Source organism: Anomalospiza imberbis, chromosome 4, assembly GCF_031753505.1.
Source record: "Anomalospiza imberbis isolate Cuckoo-Finch-1a 21T00152 chromosome 4, ASM3175350v1, whole genome shotgun sequence".
NCBI lineage: Eukaryota > Metazoa > Chordata > Aves > Passeriformes > Viduidae > Anomalospiza > Anomalospiza imberbis.
Window position 1 is genome coordinate 31,763,004 of NC_089684.1, and position 23,936 is coordinate 31,786,939.

Consider the following 23,936-nt stretch of genomic DNA (forward strand, 5'->3'; position numbering starts at 1 on the left):
GTAGACTGCATGTCTAGTCTCCTTAAAATGGTAATACTTTCTTTTTTGTACTTTCTGGCAGTGGTGTGAATTTGCAGTTTTACATAAATGATGAGGGAGTTCAGTTTCACTGTCTTGAAAACTTTTTATATCTAATGTCATCATCCTATTTTATTGAAAGAAGGTGCTCTAGTTGCTATTGGGCCATTGTGCTTATTCTGCAGTTTCGTTTTGTCTCAGCTGCCACCTCTCCGTGACTCAGCACTTTGGGAGCAGATTTAGCGGAGCAGGCACTTCTTTTTGTACCCTTTCGTTATGCAAGCAGAGCAAGAGCCCTCATTTTGCAGCTTCTTTGAGACAGGCATAATATAACTTAGTCATGTGGCTTGTACAAAACAGACCTTGCCATCTCCTTGGCTGCCAGGGAGCTTGACAGCAGCACTACTGTGTGAGCACAGGGTATATGGTGTGTGTGCTCAGAGCAGGGAGGGGTGTGGATGCAATCACTGGGATGAGCTAAGGTTTCCTTTTTAAATTTTAAATAATTATTATTATTATTCTTTTATTTTCTTTGTATTCCTCCAGGGCAACACAGCTCCCTCTTTAATTTTTTTTTTTCCGGAAAGGAGCAGCAGTGAGCTATAAGCTTCTAGATGTACATATTTCACTTTTGCTTTGTCTGAATTATCATTTAAAAATGTTTTATCTTGGGACAGCTGCTGTAGACATTAGCTTTGGACTTACCAGACTGGTGTGAAAGATCATTTCACTAATGTGTTAGCTGCTTCACTGAGACTTCACAATCCAAGTTAAAAATTGTCTATTTCAGTGCTGACTGATGTGCTCTGTATAAATGAGGGTTCAGGAAAACTGCATGCATGTCACTTACTTGAAATTTTGAGGATGCAATTTCTTTCCAGGGGGAACACAGATGGGGAAAATCTGGCCTTCTGTTTGTCTCCAGCTTTGCTGCAGCTATGACAATTTCTAGAATTTTGGCCACATATTTTTGTGCTCCCCACTCCCCAAGGCACAAAGGGATTTTAATGTGCAGGAAGGTGGTGGTCACTATTGGATTGCATAAAGAATCAGAAATAGCCAACACCCTTTGATACACACTATCATCTTGTAATGAAACCTTTCAAGAATGCTTTCATTGACTTTGTCAGCCAGACACTGTGATACGACAGCCGTAGCGCTGCCAAACTTGTCTGAAACAACCCTTTTTTTCTCAGGAGTTGCAGTGTAGATTCTTTTCACAGACTCTCCTCCTTGCTCTCAAGATAAGAGGCTGCTCTTTAGCTGTGTTACCTTAGGAACCAGCCAGATAAACATCCAATAAAATCTTGTTTTCAGAAATTTCTTTTTGAATATCAGTACAAAATCTCTAGCTTATTTTCAGTAAAGCCATTCCCCCCTCCTCCCTTTTCCCATCGTTCACTATGCTAGACAATAGCATTTTTTCCTCAAAGAGAGATGGTTATGTCAGCCTTTTTGGGTTTTTTCTTCCTACCCACAGGAAATACTTTGCCTTCATTTTAGCCTTAGGAGAAAGGATTTCTTCAACCTACCTTCTTAAAGCTGAGATGCTGTGTGATAACATGTGCAATACTTTCTAATATATCATCATCTTGATAAACAAGGAGTGCAAATCCTTATAGCAAGGTAGCCTTCCTGTGACAAGAACCTTTTCAAGGAAAAAACAATAAAATCTAACCTTTTGTTGCTTACACACTGCAGCATTGGAAATTATTTTTCTTATTGAGTGAAACCTCCTGTTTCAGAAAAAAAGAATTAAATGGTTCCTGAGGTAACCAAGTACAATAAATTAAAAAAAAAAACAACCTCACAACAAAATCTAGAATGTGCTTAATAGTTAAAGCTATCAACGTTTTTTTTTTTCTTTGTTTCTTTCTTCTTACCATGATGAAACTATTGCTATTGAAAAATGTGTTGGGTTTTTTGGTCTCCTGCTGGATAGTAGAGCATGATCTCTTGCTGGGTAACCAGGAGCCTAAAGTGACAGGCAAATTCTGCTGCAGTGTTTTCCCTACAGCTGTAAAGTATTAAGGAAATTCATCAAAAAAGTGGGGGAGGGAGCAGCCCAGCACTCCACATACCTGTACTTCTGGAGTGTTTTTCCACTACAGCTGTTGGAGTGGCTCAGAATTTGTAGAAAACCTGCCAATATTAACAAGCTTGTATATAGTCCTGTCTGGTGAAGGACAGTGTAGTCTTACTTGGTGATAGATTGCGCTTCTTGTTGAGCCTCTGTAACTTGAGAAATTAACATGCCATGGCATGGAGCTGAACATTTCATTTCATCTTCTGTTCCTTTATGTGCACACCTCTTTCCTTTTTTTTTTTTTTTTTTCCCTCTTTCTTTCCTCTCAAAGTCTCAGCAAGAAACCATCTGATATTTATTCCAAGTGTTCTTATGAATGACCAATGTTTCCCTGGGTCAGAGGGTTCCTTTTGTGTTCTCTCTGTTCTGAGCATTGCTTTGATGTCATTAATTCTGTGTGTGAGGTGCAGGTGGGGTGTGTTGTTCTAGAGCTGATTGAGTAATTTGCAGAGATTAACATGACGCATCTATCAATTAAATATTTAATAAATGCAAGTTTTAATATTTGCATGTTGAAAATCAAACCACACATCTGAGGTTGCACTACAAAAGGCCACTTGGTAGAATATTCTTGAAGTATGAATAGTTTGCATTAGAGACATTTTAATACTCCTTTGGCAATATACTTGGAGTGTTACTTTTCTGTTTTCAGTAGTTTTACAGGTTTCAGAAATGAGCCTAACACCAATCCTAATCACAGAATCATGGAATGGCTTAGGCTGGAAGGGACCTTAAAGATCATATCATTCTAACCCCCTTGTCAAGAGATTGATTTGAATTTAATAAATAGCAAGGAAAATATTTTTTCTCTAAGTCTCAGGACTGTTTTAAGTAGAAGAGTTTAGTCTGTGGAAGTATGATACTTCTTTTAAATTCACATTTGAAAAAGTTTTTTCTTGTGTTCACCTGCTGAGTTAAAATTAATTCTGCATGTAGACATTATGAGTGGGGAATGATGAAGAAATCATTTACTTTCTGGTAAACTTTATAAACTTTACCACTGTTTTATCCTCAGTATTTAGAGAAAATGATCCAAATGCTTTGGTGTTCATTTTTTTGGTTTGTCTCTGAATGAAGTCACTTTTAGCTGAAGGTTTTTCTTTTATCTGAGGAAAATATTTCAATTATTAGGTAAAAATGGGAGGAAGAAGACAAGTTAAAGTAAAAGAAAACCCTAAAATTCTATAGATGCTGTTCCTAAATGTATGTAATTATTGGAAGATGTAAAAAATTGTGCAGTGGGGGATTCCCAGGCAGAAAAGATGACTGGACATCCTCTTCCCAAAGATAAGCATAAAATATGTTTCTAGACAGCATAATCCTGCTCATCATTCAGTTTAATACATATGATTCCTTTCCTTATTTGGTAAATGTGATAATTTTTAAAAGCAGAGCATATTTTGATAAACCCTTCTGGTTACGATTCCAGCACTTTTAAGTTTCATTTTTACTAATGGAATTAACTATAGAATGCTGTTTTATAAACTGTGGATTCCAGTTTTTATTCAAATGCCATCTGATACATTTCCAAAGGAGAAGCCATTGTTTTGTAATAAGGAATGTGACATTCACATTATAATGTACTAAATAAAAAAAAAAAAAAAGCCTGCTTAACTATGTTAATGCTAGAATGACTATGAGATATGAGTTTTTAAAAGTTGAATTTGATTGTAAATCATGTTATAGAAACAACAAATGATGATAATTTCTTCTAGAAATTAAATATAAGGGTCTATGATAAGATAAAAAATAGCTATCTAAATTAGGTTTCCAGCTTTCTTTTATTCATCTACAATTATAACTGGGCTGATTCTTGATTCCTCTTTTTGCTTGTGTTTGCTCCATCTTGATTAGGTGTGCATTTAGACTCCCACAAAAACTTTCTTCACGGAGTTCTTAGATTTTGGTGGTGCTTTTCAGATCAATGGTATCTAAGAGGTTAATCTTGGAGTAAGACAAAGTCATAAATGCTCTATTGGGAAGCCTTTACTTCTGAGGGAACAATTGCTGTGTGCAAATAATTTTAATTCTGCTTCTGCTTAGAAACTGCTTGAAGTCCAACTCTCTGTTCCAAAGATATGCTGACAGCCAGCTTTTGGACTATTTGTTGTTTTGTCCATGCAATGAAGGAAAGCCTTCCAGTGTTGGAACACTTCAGTTATTTTAAGGTGTAAAATTAGAAATGTTCTTTATGTTGGGGACAACTTTGTGTGTTTACTAATACAAGTTTTTAATTTTGCCTGCTATTTCTTCTCCTCTTGTGGCAACTTTGTGTTCAGCCATTAACTTGATAGTATTTGAGCAGTGCATTGGTGGGGGCAGCCACTGAGACAGTATTTGCACAGTTCCATGAAGATCTCAATCCAGAGCCAGAATCGTGATCCTAATGCTGGAATAGCTGCAGCCTCTTTAGAAATCTTCTCAGTTGTACAGCACTGAGGAGATTTTAAAATAGATTCATCAAAACTTGTAAAGACAGAGTGGCAGCTCAAATAATAGCCTGCTGTATGCAATATCACTTTGTCTTTATTAGATAAGGAATGGGGAATTTTGCCCTTTTATTGTTTATGTCATGCATTTCGGGTAATTCTCCTTATCTTAGGATGTAGGGCATGTAGAAAAAGCAATTCCAAGGAGGAGTGCAGAATCATATGATGGCCATTTCTGCAAAGTCAGCTGGACAATATGATTTGGTTTGAGTTTGAAAAAACTAACAGGTTGTCCAGTTATAAATATTTTGGTAGGATAAGAAATTTTATTCATGTTGTTAATTCTGCCTGGAATGTATTTCCTCTTAGTCCTGCTCAAAGCCGCCCGTCGATGGTCTCATGGATGAACATTCCATCTGCTAACCCGGCTGCCACAGATGCTGCACTACCCACTTTCTTCTTCCCCAACCCTGCCACTGGCACTGATAGAGCAGTGGAAAGGTATGGTGTGCATTTCAACTTTTGCTGGCTCTTTATTTGCCTTCTTTTTCTGTATCTTTATGAAAACAGTCTCCCGTGGCATGTGAATGATTATCTCTAACCAGGAAATACAACCATAGCAATTTTAACAGAATAAAATACCTGTCTACCTCATCTTACTTTTCCTTTGGACATCTTCCTTGGTGAAAGGCACACAGTACACTGAGCCAGTGGTCTGCTGGCTAATACAGGAGGGCTGTATTTACAATGAGTGGACAATTCATAGTGTCTCTCTCTTGCGGTGTTTCTCTCAGAGTCTTTTAAAATACAGATTCTTCCACCTTTGCCAGATTTCTCATCCTATACTTTCTTCCTTTTTCTGTGGTTTCATTCTTTTCTTTCACTCTTTTGTCCAGCTTTCCTTCAATCCTGTTTCTGCTTCCTTCCATGTTGTTTTCCATGCTTTGAAGTATTTTGAGTTTTTTTCTTTGAAGGTCTTCACCATCTTAGCTTTTTTCTTCAAATTTAGTAATATTTGCCTTTCTAATTAAGTAGTTTGGTATAGCCACAATTCTTCCCAACTCTTGATAAAAAATCCTATTTATTATTACTGGTTGAATTTTTGAAGTATATTATACTTTGCCTGCTATTGAGTTCATTGCTGACTAGCACATGAAGAAAAATTAACTGTAGCTGAAAGTCGAGTTTGTCATAAAAATAAGTGTGCAGAAAGTTGGGAGTATGATATTCAGAAATGCCAACAGTAAGCTGTGAAGCTTCAGCTTTGGCTGTGTGTTTGAATTATAAGCCTGTAATGATGCATGTGAAATTGTGTTTAAAGTTTTAGTCATCTCCAAATGTGAATGGAGAGAGAATGGTTGAAGTGTCTTCATAATAGTAGAAAGTTGCTAAAATTCATAATTTCATTTTTCAGTCTTGCCCACCGAAAAGCAAGAGCAGTTTATCCATGTGAAGCAGAACACAGCTCTGAATTGTCATTTCAGATAGGAGCAATATTTGAAGATGGTAAGTACTGCTTGAGTAAATAAAAAGCAATGAAAAACAAATTGACAAAACTGCTAAAATGGCTTTGGCTAAAAATATAAGCCTGACTGCTATTCTGCCAACATTGCTGATGGCACACAGTTGGTGATGGAGATATTTTTTGGTATGAAGAAGCTACTTAACATATCCTTAGCACTGTGAGGCAATGTTTTTGATTTTTGGGTGAATAGACTCTTCCAACTGGTATAATTTTTCAGCATCATTTAGATGTGTTGTAGTACCAAAAAAAAAAATGTTATTCAGTAAGAGAAGAGAACACCTTGGTCTATGAAACTGAATTTTTTTATAATGTGAACTCTTGTTGTAAAATAATACAGGGGTTTTCCATTAAAGAAAAAAAAATCTGTTTCAGGATTCTGAAGCGGACAGAGTACCAGGTAAATCAGGTGAACAATGGAAGAAAAAAGAGTGTTTTTACTGATTTAGATCAAGGTCTGCATTAGTGTGTGCATGTACTTGTAGTAAATGGAATATTTACTGACGTGTGGAATGAAGGCCTGTGTTTAATGATTTCTATAGATCCAAATATAGCATTACATGTGAGCATCCAGAAGGTGATTCCTGTGCTCAAGATTCTGTTCTCAGTGAGCTTCCATGGATCTACCCTTCAGTAAATGCACAGGGACTTCAAGGAAGTCCTGACAGGAAAGGTTTTAGTTTTTAAACCTTATGCCAATGTCTACTGTAATACAAATTCTGAAGATGCAGAATGGGAAGCTCAGCAATTTTTTTTAATGGTATATATAATAGGATACTCCTGTCCTCTAACTCCTCCCAAACATGTAAATAGCAAGCTTAGTCCAGACTTCAGTTCTGAGTTTTTTTTTTTTAGCATAAAGTGGTCTGGGGTCCCCACTAGGTTCTTCCCTACTAGCACCCACTTTACAAAATCGTTCTTGATGTTTCCTATTAGAGCTGCCTTGCAGGCAAATCATGTCTGAATCAAGATAGGTGGGAAACCTTTTAAAGATGAATTAGCTGAGTGATTGCTCTTTTAAAAGTCCTTAACACCAGATATTTTAATTTAAGTTTTTTAAAACATGACTGATAGGGCTCTTCAGCAGACATCAAACTGTGTACAGCAAAGAAAATCTAGTGCATGGTGGAAAAGATTTGGTGTCTGGGAGAGGCAGTTCTGCTGTAGAACAGGAAGGGTTGTGTTAGCTTGGGGTAAGCAAGTCTTTCAAGTAGTTCCTTGTGTGTAATTTTTTTGTGTGAGAGCAATTGTTGAGATTCTCTCCTTGTATGAGAACTCAGGAAGTGGTGACAAAGCCCCCGTTATTTGGTGCATTGCAGCCTCGGTTGAGTTTTTCAACTGGAGAATTGGATTGCCCCAAAACAAGTATGGAATTTGACTCTGGCATCTGTGGAGAAATGTTTCAACTGTAACTTTTTCCATGTCATCAGACAAATCAGGTCCAAAAGGTTGCAAATGGATTGCATTTCGAAAACCCAATTGCAGATTTCCGATGGCAAAGCTCGCATTTCCTTAAACACATTAGTTTTGATTTGTTCGGCTGTATCCTGGATATTTCACAGGTGTTGTCCTTGCCCTGCAGGGCTCTCACCCTCAGGTGGATTGGCAGAAAAAATGGAAAGAGTCTGCAAGCAGTAAAGCAGTAACTGTATGTAATGGTAATTTCATAACTTTTCCCAGTAGGTTATGTCATGGATGGCTCTTTTCATGCCAAGTGCAGACCTGTCTCCACATCTGAAACCTCTGAAATGCCTCAACATGGGCCTTTTCTTTCTGTATCAGGCACCCCTGTGTCTGTGCTGAAATCAGATTGCAGTGAATCAATTCAGGTTCAGTTACTCAATTTAAATTCCCATATGCCCTAATAAAGCCCCCAAATGAAGAATTAAAGTAATAATACATCAATTCTGCAGCTCTACCAATAACCTTAACTATCAAAGTGACAACGCATCAATCAAGTTGACATACAGCTAGTATCAACCATTAAAGTAACTGTTAAATTAATGTCTACTAGAGAGTGCTGCTTCCATTAGTGAAGGTTTTATCTGTCTCTCCTTTTTCCACCCAGCCTGTCTCACTTTCTAATCCTGTCTCCTTTTTTTTTTTCCTCCTTTTTCTTTCCTCTCTTTTCTGCTTTGTTACCTTTTTCCTGTTCCCTTCCCCGTTCTTGGTTTGTCTCTCTTGGTCCATTGATTGCAGTGGTTCTGTCTCACCTGTCATTACTCTGGATGAATCTTTCTGGCTGCTCCAGCCTCAGACAGGATAATGGCATTTAGGGAAGTAGTCTTGCACCTGTCATAGCTGCTAAATGTAATATTGGTGCAAGAAGGGGAGTTTAAACTTTGCTCCCATCTCCATTTCCTGTTTCTAAACGGGAAAAAAATCTGTCTCAGTCTGCCAAGGTTAGATTTGCTAATATTTTAAGTTAAGCTTTGCATCACCTGATAGGAATCTGTATAGAACCATAGCATTTCCACATCCAGGTGTTTTCAGTACTGCATGTACACTGTGCTTCCCCAAGTCCCACAGTCTTTCCATTAAAGTGCCATAGAATATAAATGCTAAGGCACCATCTGGTAAGTTAAAAAGAAAAGGCAAAGTTTTCTATTTAATTGAATTGTGTAAGAAAATGAATAATGCAATCTGAACAATATTCACTAGATTTTTTTTTTAAATCTTCAATTCAATTCGCCTTAGGCTGTGCCAATATTTTTATTTCCCAGTTGTTACAGGCTATATTATTGACAGCACATAACAATATAATTCAAGTGGTTGGAAGCAAAGCTTGAAGAGTTAGCAGCTGTATAAGGGCACATAAGAGAAGAAGCAGAGTAGGATGTGAGATTGAGAAACATATGCTGGCTGTGCATGTCTGTTGTTGTTGAGGCAGATATTCCCAATAATCAGGGAAAGAATAATCAGACTGCCTGGCACTGGAATTTTGCCAGTTTTGGAGCCAAGTGTTATTAAATTTCTGGTTCTTGAAAGAGACTGCTTAATAATCAGTAAATGGGAATTTCACTCAGGAGAAGTGTTTCAGATAGGTTAAATGGTGTTTACACAATAAAAATTCCTTGGCAGAACTGCTAGCAGGAAGGCTTCCTGAAAACTTGTCAAGATAGCTCTTATCAAGGCTTTTTACAATTCTTATAATCTGATTTTAGAGGAGAGAAAACATGAGGAAAACTGAGAGAGTGTTTTGTTCCTGAGGAAAAGTGGGGCACCCATGGTCCCCACCAAGTATAAAAGGAATACAAAAGGCCACATTCACACAACCCTTGTCATCCCCATCTCTCTCTCCCATTGTAACAAAGTGCCAGCCTTAGTTAATGTTCCTGGTTTTGACTCCACGGCATTCTCTGCCCCCTAATTCACGCTGTAGCTCCTAGACTGTCTGTCTTTATGGTCCTGACCAATCCAGGATTTACATCAAAGGGAAGTGGTACTCCCAAAATACTGCATTGCACTGTGTGTGCAAATGGTTCTTTTGCTGGGGTAAAAATGGAGATAGAGCTACTTCTTGGTGCACCTTTCATCTGTGTAGTTCAGAGCACTTGGAAACATTCATGGGGAGAAGACTCCCTGACTCCTAGTCCTGTGTTCTGTCCACAAGTTAATTCTGCTTCTCACAGCATAATTAAGGGAAACAGCAAGTTTTGAAATTTCAAATTCCAGGCTAACCTTAAGCATGATAAATATTTTTGCCTTTCTGCGATCAACTCAACCCACAGGGATTGTTTCAAAATCTCAAAGGGATTTCTAAACACAGAGGGCTTGCAAGCACATTTGGTTGCTTTAATTGAATTTCCTGATGAAAAATTGGTCAGCATCATTGAATTCTATGGAAGTGAGTTCTAGTGCTGTAGTGGTTTTAGCAGTGAGATTTCTGTTGCTCTCAGTAATCCTCATTTATGTTGCTTTTTGAGGTTTTTACTCTGATTGACAGTCCCTGAAAAAGGGAGGCCCTCTTCTGCCAGACACCACGCAGGTTAGATTTGCTCCCAAAACAGCCATTTTCCACAAAGATGTGGAAATCAGTGTGAATCAGTGTCTGATTCAGTCTTGCTGAAGTTAGTGGCACCCAGCCAATGAACTAATACTGCTGAGGAATTAAGTCTTGCTTCTCATTGTGGTTGAGACCTGTGAAACATTCGAGCTGCCAGAGCAGAGCAAAGTCTGCTTATGGCATTGGGTCTCTGGGAAGAGCTGCTTGCGAATTTTATGTATTTGCAGTTAGAAAATAATAACATTGGCAATATCAAAGCTATGGAGAATACAGAAAAGTAAGAGGCGATGCTGCAAATGCCAAGTTGACCTGATGGTGTTTCTTGATTAGAAGAAATCAGATCTCACTGCAAGTTCCAAGTCTGCAGATTTTGTTGGCCCATTTGAGCTGGGGTGATTGTTCCATAGCACTTGCTGTCATAATGATGCTCAGACATCTTCCTTCCCTGCACCTTGCCTCCATGAGTGATACTGCTGAAAAGGCCTTGCAGCAGGTACTGAGGAAGTCACTGTGCCCCTCTGAGCTCTCAACTTGACTGCTATTTGCACTGTCCTAAGAGGTGATGGCTTTTAGTGGTGGTTCGGTGCTTAGTCTTGTTGTGCAGTCTTGCTATACACTCATTAAATCTTGTTGAAAATATTTACTGTTTAGTTCTCTGCTCTGTATCTTTTATACTACAAGTATTTTCCCCTCCTGTCCTGTGCCAACATGAGCCTTAGTCCTATGGTATGATTGCTCTAGTAATGAGTTGTAGTTTTAAGGCCAAATGTGTAGTTTGTGCATCAAGGTATTTTTAAATGAGGCAGGCCCGAGAAAGTGCTAAGAACTGTAATTGTTGTTGACTGAGAAGAAATGACAGGAAGAGGACACTACAGATGTCTTCTCTTGAGCGGGGCATTTTTTTTTCAGAAATAGGCCATGTCCTGGGTTTAAGAAGAGCTGTGCTTGATAGAGGAATGGGGTTTGTGTGGTTACGTGGTTTTGATTTTAAAGGAACGCATGCTGTTGTACACTGTACTTCAGAAATGGATTAGGAAAGTAAATGGGATCACTGGAGCTTAAAGCAGCTTTACTTTTGGATGGCACCTTCATTAATATCTTTTGCCTACAGAAGCAGTCAGTGATGTACACAAGTATCTTACCCCTTCTTGCACAAGGTGATTGGAGTGGGGGCAGAAGCCTTCCCTGCTGTGACAGTCACCACAGCTGCTGGACATTAAGAATTCCTTTTTGCTGGGTTTTTCCAAAAAACAAAGATCTCTAGAAATGGTGGCCTTATGTGTAATTGAGTGAGAATTAATTCTTCAGTCTTCCTAGAGTCTAAAAGAACCGTCTGCCAACATGTGAGGCCCTGAGCTGTGTAATGTACATGGGCAATATTTAATTTCCTAAGCCCAGAGCTCAGTTGTACCAGCTAGGTCTTGTCTTCTGGGGTGAAAATGGTATTTGTCACTCAAACCCAACTGCTGGGCCATGAACGTGCTGCAGTGTGCAGAGCTCACCATTATCTTATCAAACTTGCTTGGAAAATATTTCTTTGGAAGTTTGCTATTGTTTTGAGTGATGTGATTCAGCATAGTTTGAGCATTTCCTCCTCTGTGTAAATTTTAGGTAAATTTTAATTTCAGTGCGATTCCCTCAGATGAGGGCTCCCCTCAGTTTGAACAGGCCTTGGATTTATAGACACATGCCAGTGGTATCTACCCTACTTCTAATGGAAATTAAGGTTAAGCACCAGAGGACAGGTAGAAATTTCCTACTTCTAGGTTTTCTAGTTGCTTTTCTTCCTAATCTGTCTTTTTTTTTTTTTGGAGTGTGTTTCCTGTAATTCAGATGCGCTCCGTAGGTATGGGAGACCTCAGGGAGGGGTTTGGCTGGCTGCTGGTGCATTTGCTGGAAATGGAGAATTACAGCTTCTGGAGAGAGGTTTGTGCTGGTGTCAGCCATGCAGTTTCAAATGCATGTGTACTCTGTAATTGTGGAATAGAAAGGACAAAGGGAGAGGAGGGCCTGCTAATTACTAATGGTAATGTAAGTTACTGTGTGAGCACAGATCCTAAAAGGTAATTGTCTATGCATGTTTTTCCTTTGGACTCTTTTTGTTGAACACATTTATTACAAAGATAAGCCCAGCATTTCGTGCTGAATCTAAACTATCAGTATCATTTGAAAGCAGTTTTGTTTTCTGGGTTCTTTGGATTTATAGCTGTTGTTTAAAGAGTGGTTTCTGAGCACAGCTGTCTAACAATAATAGGCCACAAGGAAAAAACAGGGAAAGTATGATTTTAAGTACTCAAATTAAGAGTCTTACAATGCTTTTGGAAGTGAGACCTAACATGTTGCTCTCTCTCAACTGTTATTTTCCTGATATGTAGAAGGCTACAAATATCACATTTCCCAATGTGTTAATGCGTTTTAAATAAAGCACTGACATGGCTGGCAGCACGTTTCAGCATTTGTCTGATGTCTTCCCTAAATACTGTCTGTCTCAGAAGCACTGTGAGGATAAATTAGTATGGTAGGGAGTGCCGTAGGTTGCTAAAAAGTGTGGGATTTTTCAGTTACATAGGTAAACTGTATTATATCCTTAAAAGACACCTCAGAAGGGAATTTGAGGACTTTTTAGTCTGTTTTCCAAAGAAAGAAGGCTTATGCTTCTTTTTTAACTTCCTGTCAAATGTGGTCAACATATATATACAGGAAGTCAGATTTCATTAGTTCTCTTGCTCACAGAGTAACTTCTGGGGCATTGAGAGTCCAAGCTGAAATATTTCTTATATTCATAGATACTCTTGCATAAACTTTGGGATCAGCAGTGGTAAACACTTAGGATGGCACAATGAGCAGTTCAAGCCTTTGCTTTGTGTTTTGTGAATTGCACTATGTATTTGAATTTCAGAGAGAGGATTTAATCAGAAGAATGATTCAGATTTTGTCCACTGGTCACTTCTAATAACAGCTCTATTCTGAAGAGATGATATTTGGAGTGACATCTGGCTCACTTATTTCCCCTATAATCCTTTCCATGCCTACTTTTCATGCCAATTAAGGTCCTATGCTGTGCTTCTGTGGTTCTGAGCTTCCAGATTCATCAATTCTGCTCAAGACAAGTTTTTGCTCTTGTTTTGCCTCACCTACTGAAAGTTTTTTCCATTGTTTGATACAAATCTGACTTTTCCCCGAAGGCACAGATTGTTCTATTTTATAAATATCAATATATTAACCATTTCCTCAATTAAGTCTCCTGCACCTAAAAGCTATTTCACCATGTAGGCTTTGCAGAAATATATTATGAACTATTTAAGTCAAGTTAATAATCTTCTTTATCTTTCCTAGCCAGATTCTTAAACTGGTGATTGCAGATGAAGGGAAGTTTTTATGGATGCTTTGCCTGGTGTCATGGAGCTAAAGCTGAAAAGTACTAATTCAAACATAAAAAGATGCAGTAATTTTCTCTCCTTTTCTTTTGCAGTGCAATTTTCCAGAGAGCCAGGATGGCTAGAAGGCACATTAAATGGCAAGAGAGGACTTATTCCACAAAATTACGTTCAGTTTTTATAGCTTTGTGAATTGAACGCCAAGAAGGTGTACATGGTATCCATGGATTTTTTGTTCTAGTCACTTGTCTCTACTTTTGTGACTGCTTTTAATCAGTGAAGAGCTGGACTGTGGATTGAAGATCTGTATAAAGACATTAAGTGTTGCCAAATATTAATTAAAAAAAAATGATTCTTTTAAGGTTGGAATGGGGGGGGCAAGAAAGAGGGGTGGAGGGGTAGGTTAATTTTTTAATAGGGTGTTTGTTTTTTTCAGTTGTAAAGAGCAGTAGTAGTATGTTTGTTTGCAAGATAAATAGCTTTTGAAGTCAAGTATTTGGTTGATCTGTGACTCAGCTTAAGTGTCCTGGAGATTATGCTTTGATAGACACCATTTTTAACAGAATGTGAGGGTGCTGAGGCCTTGGCACAAGTTGCCCAGAGTAGCTGTGGATGCCCCACCCCTGGAAGTGTTCAACGACAGGGTGGATGGGGCTCTGAGCAACCAGGTCTAGTGGACCAGGGGACTGGAACTAAATGGTCTTTAAGGTCCCTCTCTACTCAATCCATTCTATGATTCTATGATCATTTTAGGTTTGGAAGATACTGATGGATTAAAAAAAAAAAAATATCACGCTGACAAATTATATTTCAGAGTGGAATAGCAGAACAGACATCAGTAAATAAAAATAATAGTTATCAAGACATGACATTTTTCAAATGTCTTCAAAGAGCACATTCGTTTATGTTGCGTGTATGATTTCATTTATTTTATAAAGATAAGACACATGAACTTTTATTACAGGCTCCTATATGTCATGGTTCCTTTGCTACTCAAAAATATCACTGTAAATGAAATAAAATGTTATTTGTTATTTGACTTGTCATTCATATGTTGCAGAGTATTTTGCTCTGGTTCTGGAAGTTGTGGCATGAAATAATTATTGGCAGCTCTGTGCAGTCAGCCTCAAGCAGGTTCCAAAAGGGATGGGGAGCTTTCCTCACACAAAATAGGCAACTCGGGAAGTTCAGACCAAAAGGGAAAAGAGAATCTCTGGCTATGATGCTTTTGCATCTTAGAGAATTCCAGCATTTTATCTGTTGTCTCTTTTAGCTGCTTGTTCATCTTGCCTGTCTTCCTTCTCTCTAATTGTCAACTGCAAGGTCTTACTGATGCCTCAAAAGTTGTAGAACTTTTTAAAAAAGTTACATGCAGTTTTATCACAAATTTTCCTATTTTTCTCTCCTTGAAGCAAGACAATGGAGAGCATGCAGGAAAGTGTGACAGGATGACATGCTAATACAGGCTCACTTATTTGTTAAATTGGACTCTGTGGATTTCGAGTCATTTACTGCAGCTCTACTTAGCTTGCAAGTTTTCCTAACAAATGAGATTAGTAAACCAGTTAATGGTTAATGCTGCCTTGGGGTTGGGATGGCTTTTTCCCCCGAGGATTTAACTCCATGCCATTAATTTGTTCCTTTGCCCGCACTGCACAGACCACTGGAGTATGCACAAATCATTTCCAGATGGAACAATGGTGGGCCAAGCCAGTACAGCTCTCCAGCACTGACCCTCATTGGTTGGAGGAGTTTCATTTGGAGAATTCTCCTGGTATTGGAGCAATGACTCCCTGGCCCAAAGCTTTTAGGCAGTTCTTGTCTTGGCTAAGTGACCTAAGCACTGAAAATGAATTCTGACTGATTTGCTCTTTGATTTAGTGTTAAGGAAATAGCTGCACTGGTACTTGCAGCAAGAGCTTGCAAGTTTCTTTGCTCAGATTCGTTCACGTGGCAAAGCTCCGTACTGGCTGGGTCTCCTGTTGCCTGGGTCCACAGCTCTATCAACTCATCTGTGGCCTTTAAGATTCATTCTGGAGGCAGGATGGTATTTGTGTGCCAAACTCAGTTTTCATGACTACCGGTTGGTAGAAAATGTTGAAAGGAGAGGGAGAATATAAATCTTTGGTGTTAGCCTTGCAGGTGTGGCAGCTAGGTATGCTGGCTTGTCAGATGGTGAAGCTCTGATAACTTGAAGCTTTCAAACTTTGGAAGTTGTTTCCATTTGTTTTGTTGTTTTAAACCTGCATGTTTGGTCTTGTTCTGGCTGCTGTCCTCCAAAATTCTCAAGGTGCTTCTCAGCTCTAGTTCTGTGTCGTGGGGATCTTTTTTCCTTGTAACTGAGGTTGTTTAAAAAGGCAGATATAAAGAGAAGGAATAATAGTCTTAGTGTCTCTTCCATCCAGTCCTGTGAGCCTGTTTCACCTTTCGGTGAGATGTTTTGAGACTCCTGTTACTCCTGGAGCTACGCAGAACCCAAACAAGAAGAAAACTTTTCTACTGAGAAGTGATACACTGAACAGAGGTAACACTTATCCAGACTTTCTCACGTCCCATCCGTTGTCTGAAGGCAGTGGTGTGAGCTGAGCCAGATCAGATCTGGCTTTCAGGCTAACCACACTGCCTCTGAGGAATTCAGTTGTGGGAATTGCTACCCACCAGATGGGTTTCCTCATCAGCCCAGTTACACCAATGCCAAGTACAGACTTGCACAGCCCAGTAGCCACAGCACAGCTCGTTCTTCATCCTTGCTGCTGAGCAGAGCTGTGAACAATGCCCCCAGTACTGACTGCTTCGAAGCGGAGATTAAAAGATGCTAAAGTTAAAAAAAATAGAATACAAAGGAAGTCAGGCTTTTGAGATTGCTTGCTTTCCTGAAGGTGGCCTTTAGGGCATTGCCTCTTGTCTGGTAGCCATCTACCATGGCTTGGCAGATTTTGGAGGAGTGCAGCAATGTGCTGTTGAGACAGGAAGGAGGACAGGGAGTCCATTCGGGAGAAAGCTGGTTGCAGGGTCCTTCTCTTGGCCTGGCAGCAGGAGTGGTCATTCTCCATGGGTGTGGCCTCTGTCCTCTTTCGTGGAACTGCTCTCCTGTCACAGGTGTAGGCACAGGGGAATTAATCCTTGGGTTGGGTTCCTTTCCCTTGCTCTGTGCTGGTTACTGTGGGCAGGGCCACAGACTTGGCAGTTTTCAAAAGCTGAGGCTGCTGGTAGTGAATATGCACGACATGGGCTGAAAGTTAGAGTGTGAATTAGGGGAAAAAACACAAATAAGCTTTTTATGCCAAATGATATTGGCCTTGCCATCACTGTGGGGCCAGAGATTGAATCCCTCAGCCTGGGGATTAAGGTTGAATATGATTGCTGAATAATTAATGGCCAAGCTGAGACTCCTGTCTAGCTGGGCTCAGCAGAAATTTATAGCTTGTTAGTCACTGGCCAGGGTGCAGTGCTTCCACTCTGCTGGGTAAAAAGCCCTGGGGTTTTCAAGGTGCTGAAGTTTATGTGTTGTTCCAGCTGATCTTCATGGTAGGTTTCCTTCTGATGCTGTCTTTCATGAGTGAAAGAAAAGTCCCATTACCTGACTTATCTATCCTGTAATGAAAATACAAGTTCCTACCATACTGTTTGCAGCTCTTGCTACTCAAGCCTCTGTAATTGTGTCACAGAAGAGACCTGGGCAGAAACTTGCCTTCCTTAATGCTATTCCTTGTTCTCTTAACCCATTTCACAATTCTTACCTGGTTTGCAGTTTAAGGAGAAAAGTTGCTGACAAAGGGCCTGTGTAGGCTGTAAATGCACCAGTGCTAAGCTGGGTTTCACTCAAAGTCTTCACTGGCGTTTCAACTCTTCAGCTGAATGTGCCTTGGGCATTGTTTTCTACATCAGAGTCCAAGAGTCTGCCCTCATCTGTCCTTGCAGTAGCTACAGGTAAGTGCCAAATAAACTTCACCCTGTCAACATCTACAGTTAATGTAAGAACACCTCAAAAACCTTATGGCAGGGCATGGTTTACCAAGCACAATCTGACAGGAAAGGACATTTTTTCCCCCCCTTTCTTAGTAATACTGTACTCCTCGTGAACTCCCAATCTCTGCAGATACCTGACTGGCCCAGCTTGAGGTCGGTTACAAGTTTCATTATGGTTTTAAGTAGTGATAGCATCATCTTATTTCTAGAACAGCAAATGACAGATGCATCTGCCTGTAAACATATGGGAAATTTTTCTTAAAACTGCTAATCCCCTACTATTCTTTCTTTCTGACAATTCAGCAAAGAGAAAGCAGGTGCAAGGATTTTTTGGCAATAAAAAAGTTCATGCAACTTGTTATTAAAAGAACAAAATGCAGTTAAATAGTGGTTTTACACCACAGACCAGGCTTTGTGCAGAACTTGGTGGTGAATTGCTGAGAGCGTGTCCAGAACAAACTAAGATAGTTAGAAGGGGAAATAAAATTCCTGTATCTTACTGTAATTACAACCGGAAAAGGTCTGACTCTGAGAAGGCAGGGTCAATTGGGAGACTTTGTGTATATAAAATAGAATTTCTCTCAGTACAAGAGGGATTCACTAACTTTCATCAATGGAAGAGCAGCAGGAGGTTAACAAAAACTGGAGCCCAGACTGGTCTGGCTACTGAAGGTTTGTTTCTTGCAGTGGGATGTGGCTTGTGCCCAGAACAGTATCAGCACATCGTTTGTCAAGCACAGGGACCCAGGTGAAATGAACCACATTGCTCAGTGTTGGACCATTCCCTGTCTTACAGCCTGAGGAGCTGCTCCCTGGCCAAAGCCATGGCAGGTGCGGCGACACCCGGAGCTGACAGAGGTTGCTGGAACCAACACTCCAGCTGTCTGAGGAAAGATGCTATAGTGCATTTTAAGTTACTTCATGTTGAAGCGTTCATGTCCAGGTTAAATGGGGCTCTGAGCAGCTGGTCTAGTGGAAGGTGTCCCTGCCCAAAGCCACTCTCTGGTTCTGTATTGTTCCTACATGAGCAGAAGGCTTGCCTCTAAGGACATCACTGCGCCAGCAGCTAGCTGAGATTAAAATGCAAGGAATACTTGCAATCAAACCAGTTTAATTCATGTATATTTGTACAATTTGTATAAAAAAAAAAAAAAAGAAAAATAGGTACTTGCAGACATTAACATAAAGACCAAACAATATTTTCTATTTATTTAAAAAGCTTTAAACATACAGAAGCAAACCCCTAATTATAAATGCATCATTATGCATAGATTTTACTGTTTACACCATACTGCTGGCTGCTTTTTTCATCCAGGAATCTATTTAAACTCCAAGAATTCTTAAACATTCCTCTGAGCTTCCTGGCCTCAGAACTGCTGTCTATCTTATCAAGTCATTGACCTCCAGCTGAAAACATTGCTCTAAAAAAGTCAAATCTTTAATAAACAATTAAAAGTGCATTAACTGTAGAATTTTTTAATTTCATAAATGTTTAAACAAGTCAGTGAAAAACACCACCCTGTGAATTAGCTTTTTGCATGATTGATTGTAAAGTATCTTTTAAATAAGATTTTGCTATTGCAAACTTTAGTCTTTTCTGTTTTACTCTGTGCAACTGCTCAGTTGCATGATGTGTAGTATTCCTGAAATACCCACTGCAGTACATTACACTATTTTACATTTTAACTGTGTATACAATGCTCTTGCTGCATATCCCTGTTCCTTCTTACAACAAAATAATTTAGCTCAATGAACAAAAGCCCACTTTCTAAAAGCTGTTATAGTTTGTCTTGTATTTTGCAGGAGACAAATGCCTATTTCATTCTAAACAAATTCAAAAGAATGCAACGAACTTCCTGGTAGCTAAAAACTAGGGCTGGGTTTTGCGATTTCTTTTTCTTTTTTCTGTACACAGGTTTAGATAAAAAAAGTGATGGCTATTCTGCTTAAGTGTCCTTGATAAGAGAACACTGCCTCTTACAACATCTATATCCAATTGTATCTATTACTACAATGATGTCTAGCAAAAAAATAATAATGAATGGTTTCATAAACAACAGGTGATTAAAGTAAAGGATTTATTATAATCTGCTTACAGTTGTTTGCAAAGACAGACATACGTTTTTGCATAAAGATATAAATTGCTTTTTAAAACTAATTTAGTGTGTTTAATTATATGAAGTTTCTGTGAATTATGACTTGTACCAAACCAAGATTAAAAGTAATAAGGTACAAAAATAGGAGCAAACAGACAACAATTTGGACTGGGACAGGCATTTAACAGTGAAGTGTAGAATATGGCTTTGCTATTTTAGTCAAGCAAAGTTACTCTGAGACAGAAAAGGAGGCAGTAACTTTGTTAATATAAAAAGCTGCTGCAGACTGTATTCACCCAGAACCTGGCTTTGAAATCTTCTATTTTAGACTTTAAAAAAAAAAAAAAAAAAAAGAACTAAATTAAAAGATGGATGTATGACTGTGTCTTTACTGTAAACAACCAGTCTGCATGCTGTATATCTCATGTTGGAAGTTTGGCTTTCATATTGCTGTGCAGGTCAGTATTTAAAGATCTGCCTATGAATTAGACTTCCAAAATGCAAATAATATATGTATGTATATATTTATATATAAAAAACCTCTCTGAATACAGTCTTTACAGATTACCCATTGCATAAGGCAGGTGTCATTTAAAAAGACAAGTAGCGTTGACTGTCTTCAGTGCACCATAGTGCACCTCCAAATTTGAGTTCAGAAAGGGTGTAGAATTCTTAATTCGACCACCATTGACAAGAAATGCTACATTCCAACCGGCCAAGGGACACACTATAGCTCAAAAATACCAGTGGCACCCAGAGAGAACACTACAGATTAGGACTCTGAAAAACTATTCTATTTAAACATGAGCATATGGTAGCAACAGTTGAGCCTCAGAAAAGTTCACCTGTCCTCTGTTCTACTCCAAAATCTTGTAGTTGCTTATAAATTGTGAAATAGTGAAAATCACCTCAAAAATTCTTTTCTTTGCAGTCTTATTCTAGAGAAAACATTTTTGAGACAAAATCAGACCAACTGAGTTGAACTTGTAGTGTGAACATTTGTCTTCTTGGATGTATCCCGATTATTACAAAAATGCTTACAAAATTACAGACGCTTTTAGTTTATCACTAAAAATTCTACTCAGCTTATCTGCCCTTATCATCCCTCACCATCCCTCTCACCAGTATAAATCTCTTTGATATACTTACTGTAATGATCTGCATGTTCCTTTCAGCATAACCAGAAATCAATCTCCCCCATCTGAAATAATAATCTGACCTTTTAAGATGTTTTACAGATCCAGTATTCAAAGGAAAAAAACAAAACCAAAAACAAAACCAAACAATCTGGGAAACCTTAGTAAAAAAAGAAAAATCATTCAACGTGTTGCTCGCCCCTGTTCCCCTGAGAGAGAAAGGGAATAGAGGGCAAGAACTCACTAGATCATTAAGCTGGCAAAAGCTTTGGAGAGAGACCATAATTTGTCTTGTTAAATGAAACCTTGGTAAAGTGGCAAACACAAAAATGTGTAGTTTCCTACAGATATATGTGCTCAAGTCACATACGCTTGCAAGAGACAAAAGGGGAGGAAAATAGAGAAATAGAAAGCCTTAAAACACAACTGAAAAGGTTAAGCATGGTTATTTACAACAGATACTGTAGGATGGTAAATTAGATATGATGCTAAAAAAGGCACAGCTTTCCCTTTCTTAAATACACTGTAAACGGTTCATTATGCATGCAGAACATTTCACTTTACAAAAAAATTACCTTGTTTGTTTAGACAAAGATAGTACTTAAATAGTCTCCAGCAAAATAGAGTTCTTTCAAAAATACTTTCCCATTCATCCTATTAACCATTAAAGAATTTTGTCTCATTTACAAAAGTTCCTTACACCTTATTTCAGGTCCTTCACAATTTATACATACAGCAATGTACAGTACAGCAAAAGACTGCAAAAAATTATTTGTAAAGCCAGCACAATAGATACTATAAATTGATACCAGGGCATTTGTTTTTCACATCTTATCCTTTTGAATTAAATAGTAAATGGACACTTAACACAGTGTATATCATCTATGATGGGATAACATGGGATAACAAATGCCACAGGTGGGGATAACAGTATTCCACACCAAATGTTCTGTTATTACTTTACACGTTAGGGTTTGTGTTTGTGTATATATGTGTGTGTATATATAGTTTTTGTTTGTATTTTTTTTGTGTTTTTTGTTTTTTTGGTTTTTTTTACAAGAAAAGAATATTAATGCCCCATATTGACTTTACGTTTTATGTGCAAACCAAGGGTAAGCTTTAAAAAGTTCTCATTAGTTCTTGAACCCTTTTAAAACAAGCAAACAATACCAGAAACTACATGGCATATTTAAAACTCCATCTGTTAAAATATCAAAATCAAAGAGTTATTGACTAGATATGGCTTTTCATCCAGAGGAACAGGAACATTTTCTAAGTGTTTTAGGGTTATGGGGTAATTTCCAAACATCTAGGTCTTGCCAAATCCGAGTCAAATGCTTTCCATTTCCCCAAACCCTTCATCTGATTTTAGACTATTCAGAGACTGCTGAACAAGTGTAAAGAGCATGTTTAAAATATGGTTTCTTGGGTCCTTCATGGGTGTGGAATAACACAGGGAAACTTAAGGCAAAGTTCTTCCATTTAAGACATTTTCTATCACTTCCTGTGAAAGTACAGGGGCTTGGCATTCCCAGATTCCACCTTTGGTAGCTGGTCACTGATGATTTCCACCAGCATGGCTGGAAACTCTACTTTCAGTGCCTGAGACTCTCGGAAGGTGTAGAAGCAGAATTCCAATAAGTCACTAACAAGCTGAAAGAAAGAAAGAAAGAAACACTTTTTTAGGAAAATCACCAGTATTTTTGCGTGCAAACAACAGCTTACTGATATTTGATTAGTTACAAGAAATACCATCTTACTCTGACCTGACAGTCCATTTACAGGGGTTATAAAGCAAACAAAAGAACCCAAATGCCAAAGGGCTACTTGACTCATTAAAAATCAGCAAACTAGGAAAACCCAAGAGACCACAGATTTGATTTTTCAGCCTAGCTGCACTTTTCCTTTCACTAACAGCAACTGGCCACTGTGAACATTCCAGGTCTACAAAAATAAAGGCTTCTACCCAGAGGGAAAAGATCAGCCATAAACTATTGTATCTCTCAGCTTCAGCTGGATACACATTAATTAAATCAGATTATTTGGATAACTTCAGTGCATTCTCCAGGGCCCACAACCTACAACTGCCAGAGCAGCTGATGTTTGCAGCTCAACAACACAAGTGCTGCGTCACTGTGGCATTTCAGGTTTTACAGAGACACAATTTACAGGTTTTTGGTGGCTGTGACCTATATGCATCTCCTAAAACCTTACAGTATGTCAGACCCTTCCCAGTCTTTAAGAAATATGAAGGAATGAAGCACATCCAGATTTCAGTGAGTATGTGAACTTCCACTGCAGTTCACACACTTGTGTGACTGAAAGAAAGAACCTTTGCTATTTAAAAATCCAAGTGTTAAATTAATTTTGGCACCTCATGTCCTTGCAGAGGACTTGAAACACTTTTGCTTGTGTAGTTTATCAGACACAATTTTGTCATTTCAATTCTTACCATACAGAATTGCACTCTGCCATAAAGCCCCTGTTAAAGATAGAGCAAATAAAAGTGGACTTCTGGAAGGCAGAAAAGGAAATGAATAAAAAATAATGGGCAGCAAGACTTCCATCCTGTAGCACCATACCTTATTGCTCATTTTCAGGACTTTCACACCTGTTCTTGCAAACATGTAAGCAGTTTATAAACATCCCAGAGAAGTCCTGAAATCACTCAAACATGACTCGCTGCTATTAAGCACTACATGAGTTTGCTTGCTGGGGCTTAGGTCATTCCTGATGATCTGGCATGTCATGAAGCAACACTAATTAACTAAACAGATGCATGCTAAATAAGTAGCATAGACATAATCTGGTTTTCAAGGAAAAATTGCTGATGTTCAAAGGTTTACTTTACCCATGAGGAGGAGGTTGTTACTGCATATATCCTGTGCCAAAAAAACTCTAAACAGCACAAAACCAGTGAAGGAAACTGTGTCTTGGTGTGATTGCCACTCCCTCCTCCCTGCCTCTGGCATCAAACACCAGCCCTAAGCAAAGTATGCCTTGCACCCCAGCACAGCCTTGACAATGGCCCTGTGAATGTGCTCCTTTTCCTAAACTTCTTTCACATCACTGAATGTGAGAGGGGGTTGGGATCACCTCTGTCCCACTGCCTTCTGTGCAACTCAAGTGAATTCCACACCCCTGTGGAGCCTCTGGATTCAGTGGGACAGGTCACAGGAAATCCTACCTAGAAAATACTAATTCTGACTTTGCAAGCTTTTAGTAGTACCAAGTACACATTTATGTCTGGTGAATATGCAGACAAGGGGAAATGAAAAATAACATTAATGAAGGAAG

General features: G+C 38.7%; 2 protein-coding genes across 13 annotated transcripts in view; one reads left to right on the forward strand and one right to left on the reverse strand.

Annotated features, from left to right (window-relative positions):
• Positions 1-14,472, forward strand: part of ARHGAP10 (Rho GTPase activating protein 10) — a 137,692-nt gene extending 123,220 nt beyond the window's left edge. Inside the window, exons 21-23 of the mRNA XM_068187809.1 lie at positions 4,903-5,034; positions 5,948-6,039; positions 13,534-14,472. Coding sequence (XP_068043910.1) covers positions 4,903-5,034; positions 5,948-6,039; positions 13,534-13,622 — 313 coding nt within the window. The 3' untranslated portion in view covers positions 13,623-14,472. The remainder of the gene's footprint in view (positions 1-4,902; positions 5,035-5,947; positions 6,040-13,533) is intronic.
• A 4,999-nt stretch (positions 14,473-19,471) lies between these two features.
• NR3C2 (nuclear receptor subfamily 3 group C member 2) overlaps positions 19,472-23,936 on the reverse strand; it is a 189,199-nt gene continuing 184,734 nt past the window's right edge. For all 12 annotated transcript variants that reach the window (XM_068187811.1, XM_068187815.1, XM_068187820.1 and 9 more), the window contains one exon: positions 19,472-22,292. In XM_068187811.1, coding sequence (XP_068043912.1) covers positions 22,137-22,292 — 156 coding nt within the window. In that variant the 3' untranslated portion in view covers positions 19,472-22,136. The remainder of the gene's footprint in view (positions 22,293-23,936) is intronic.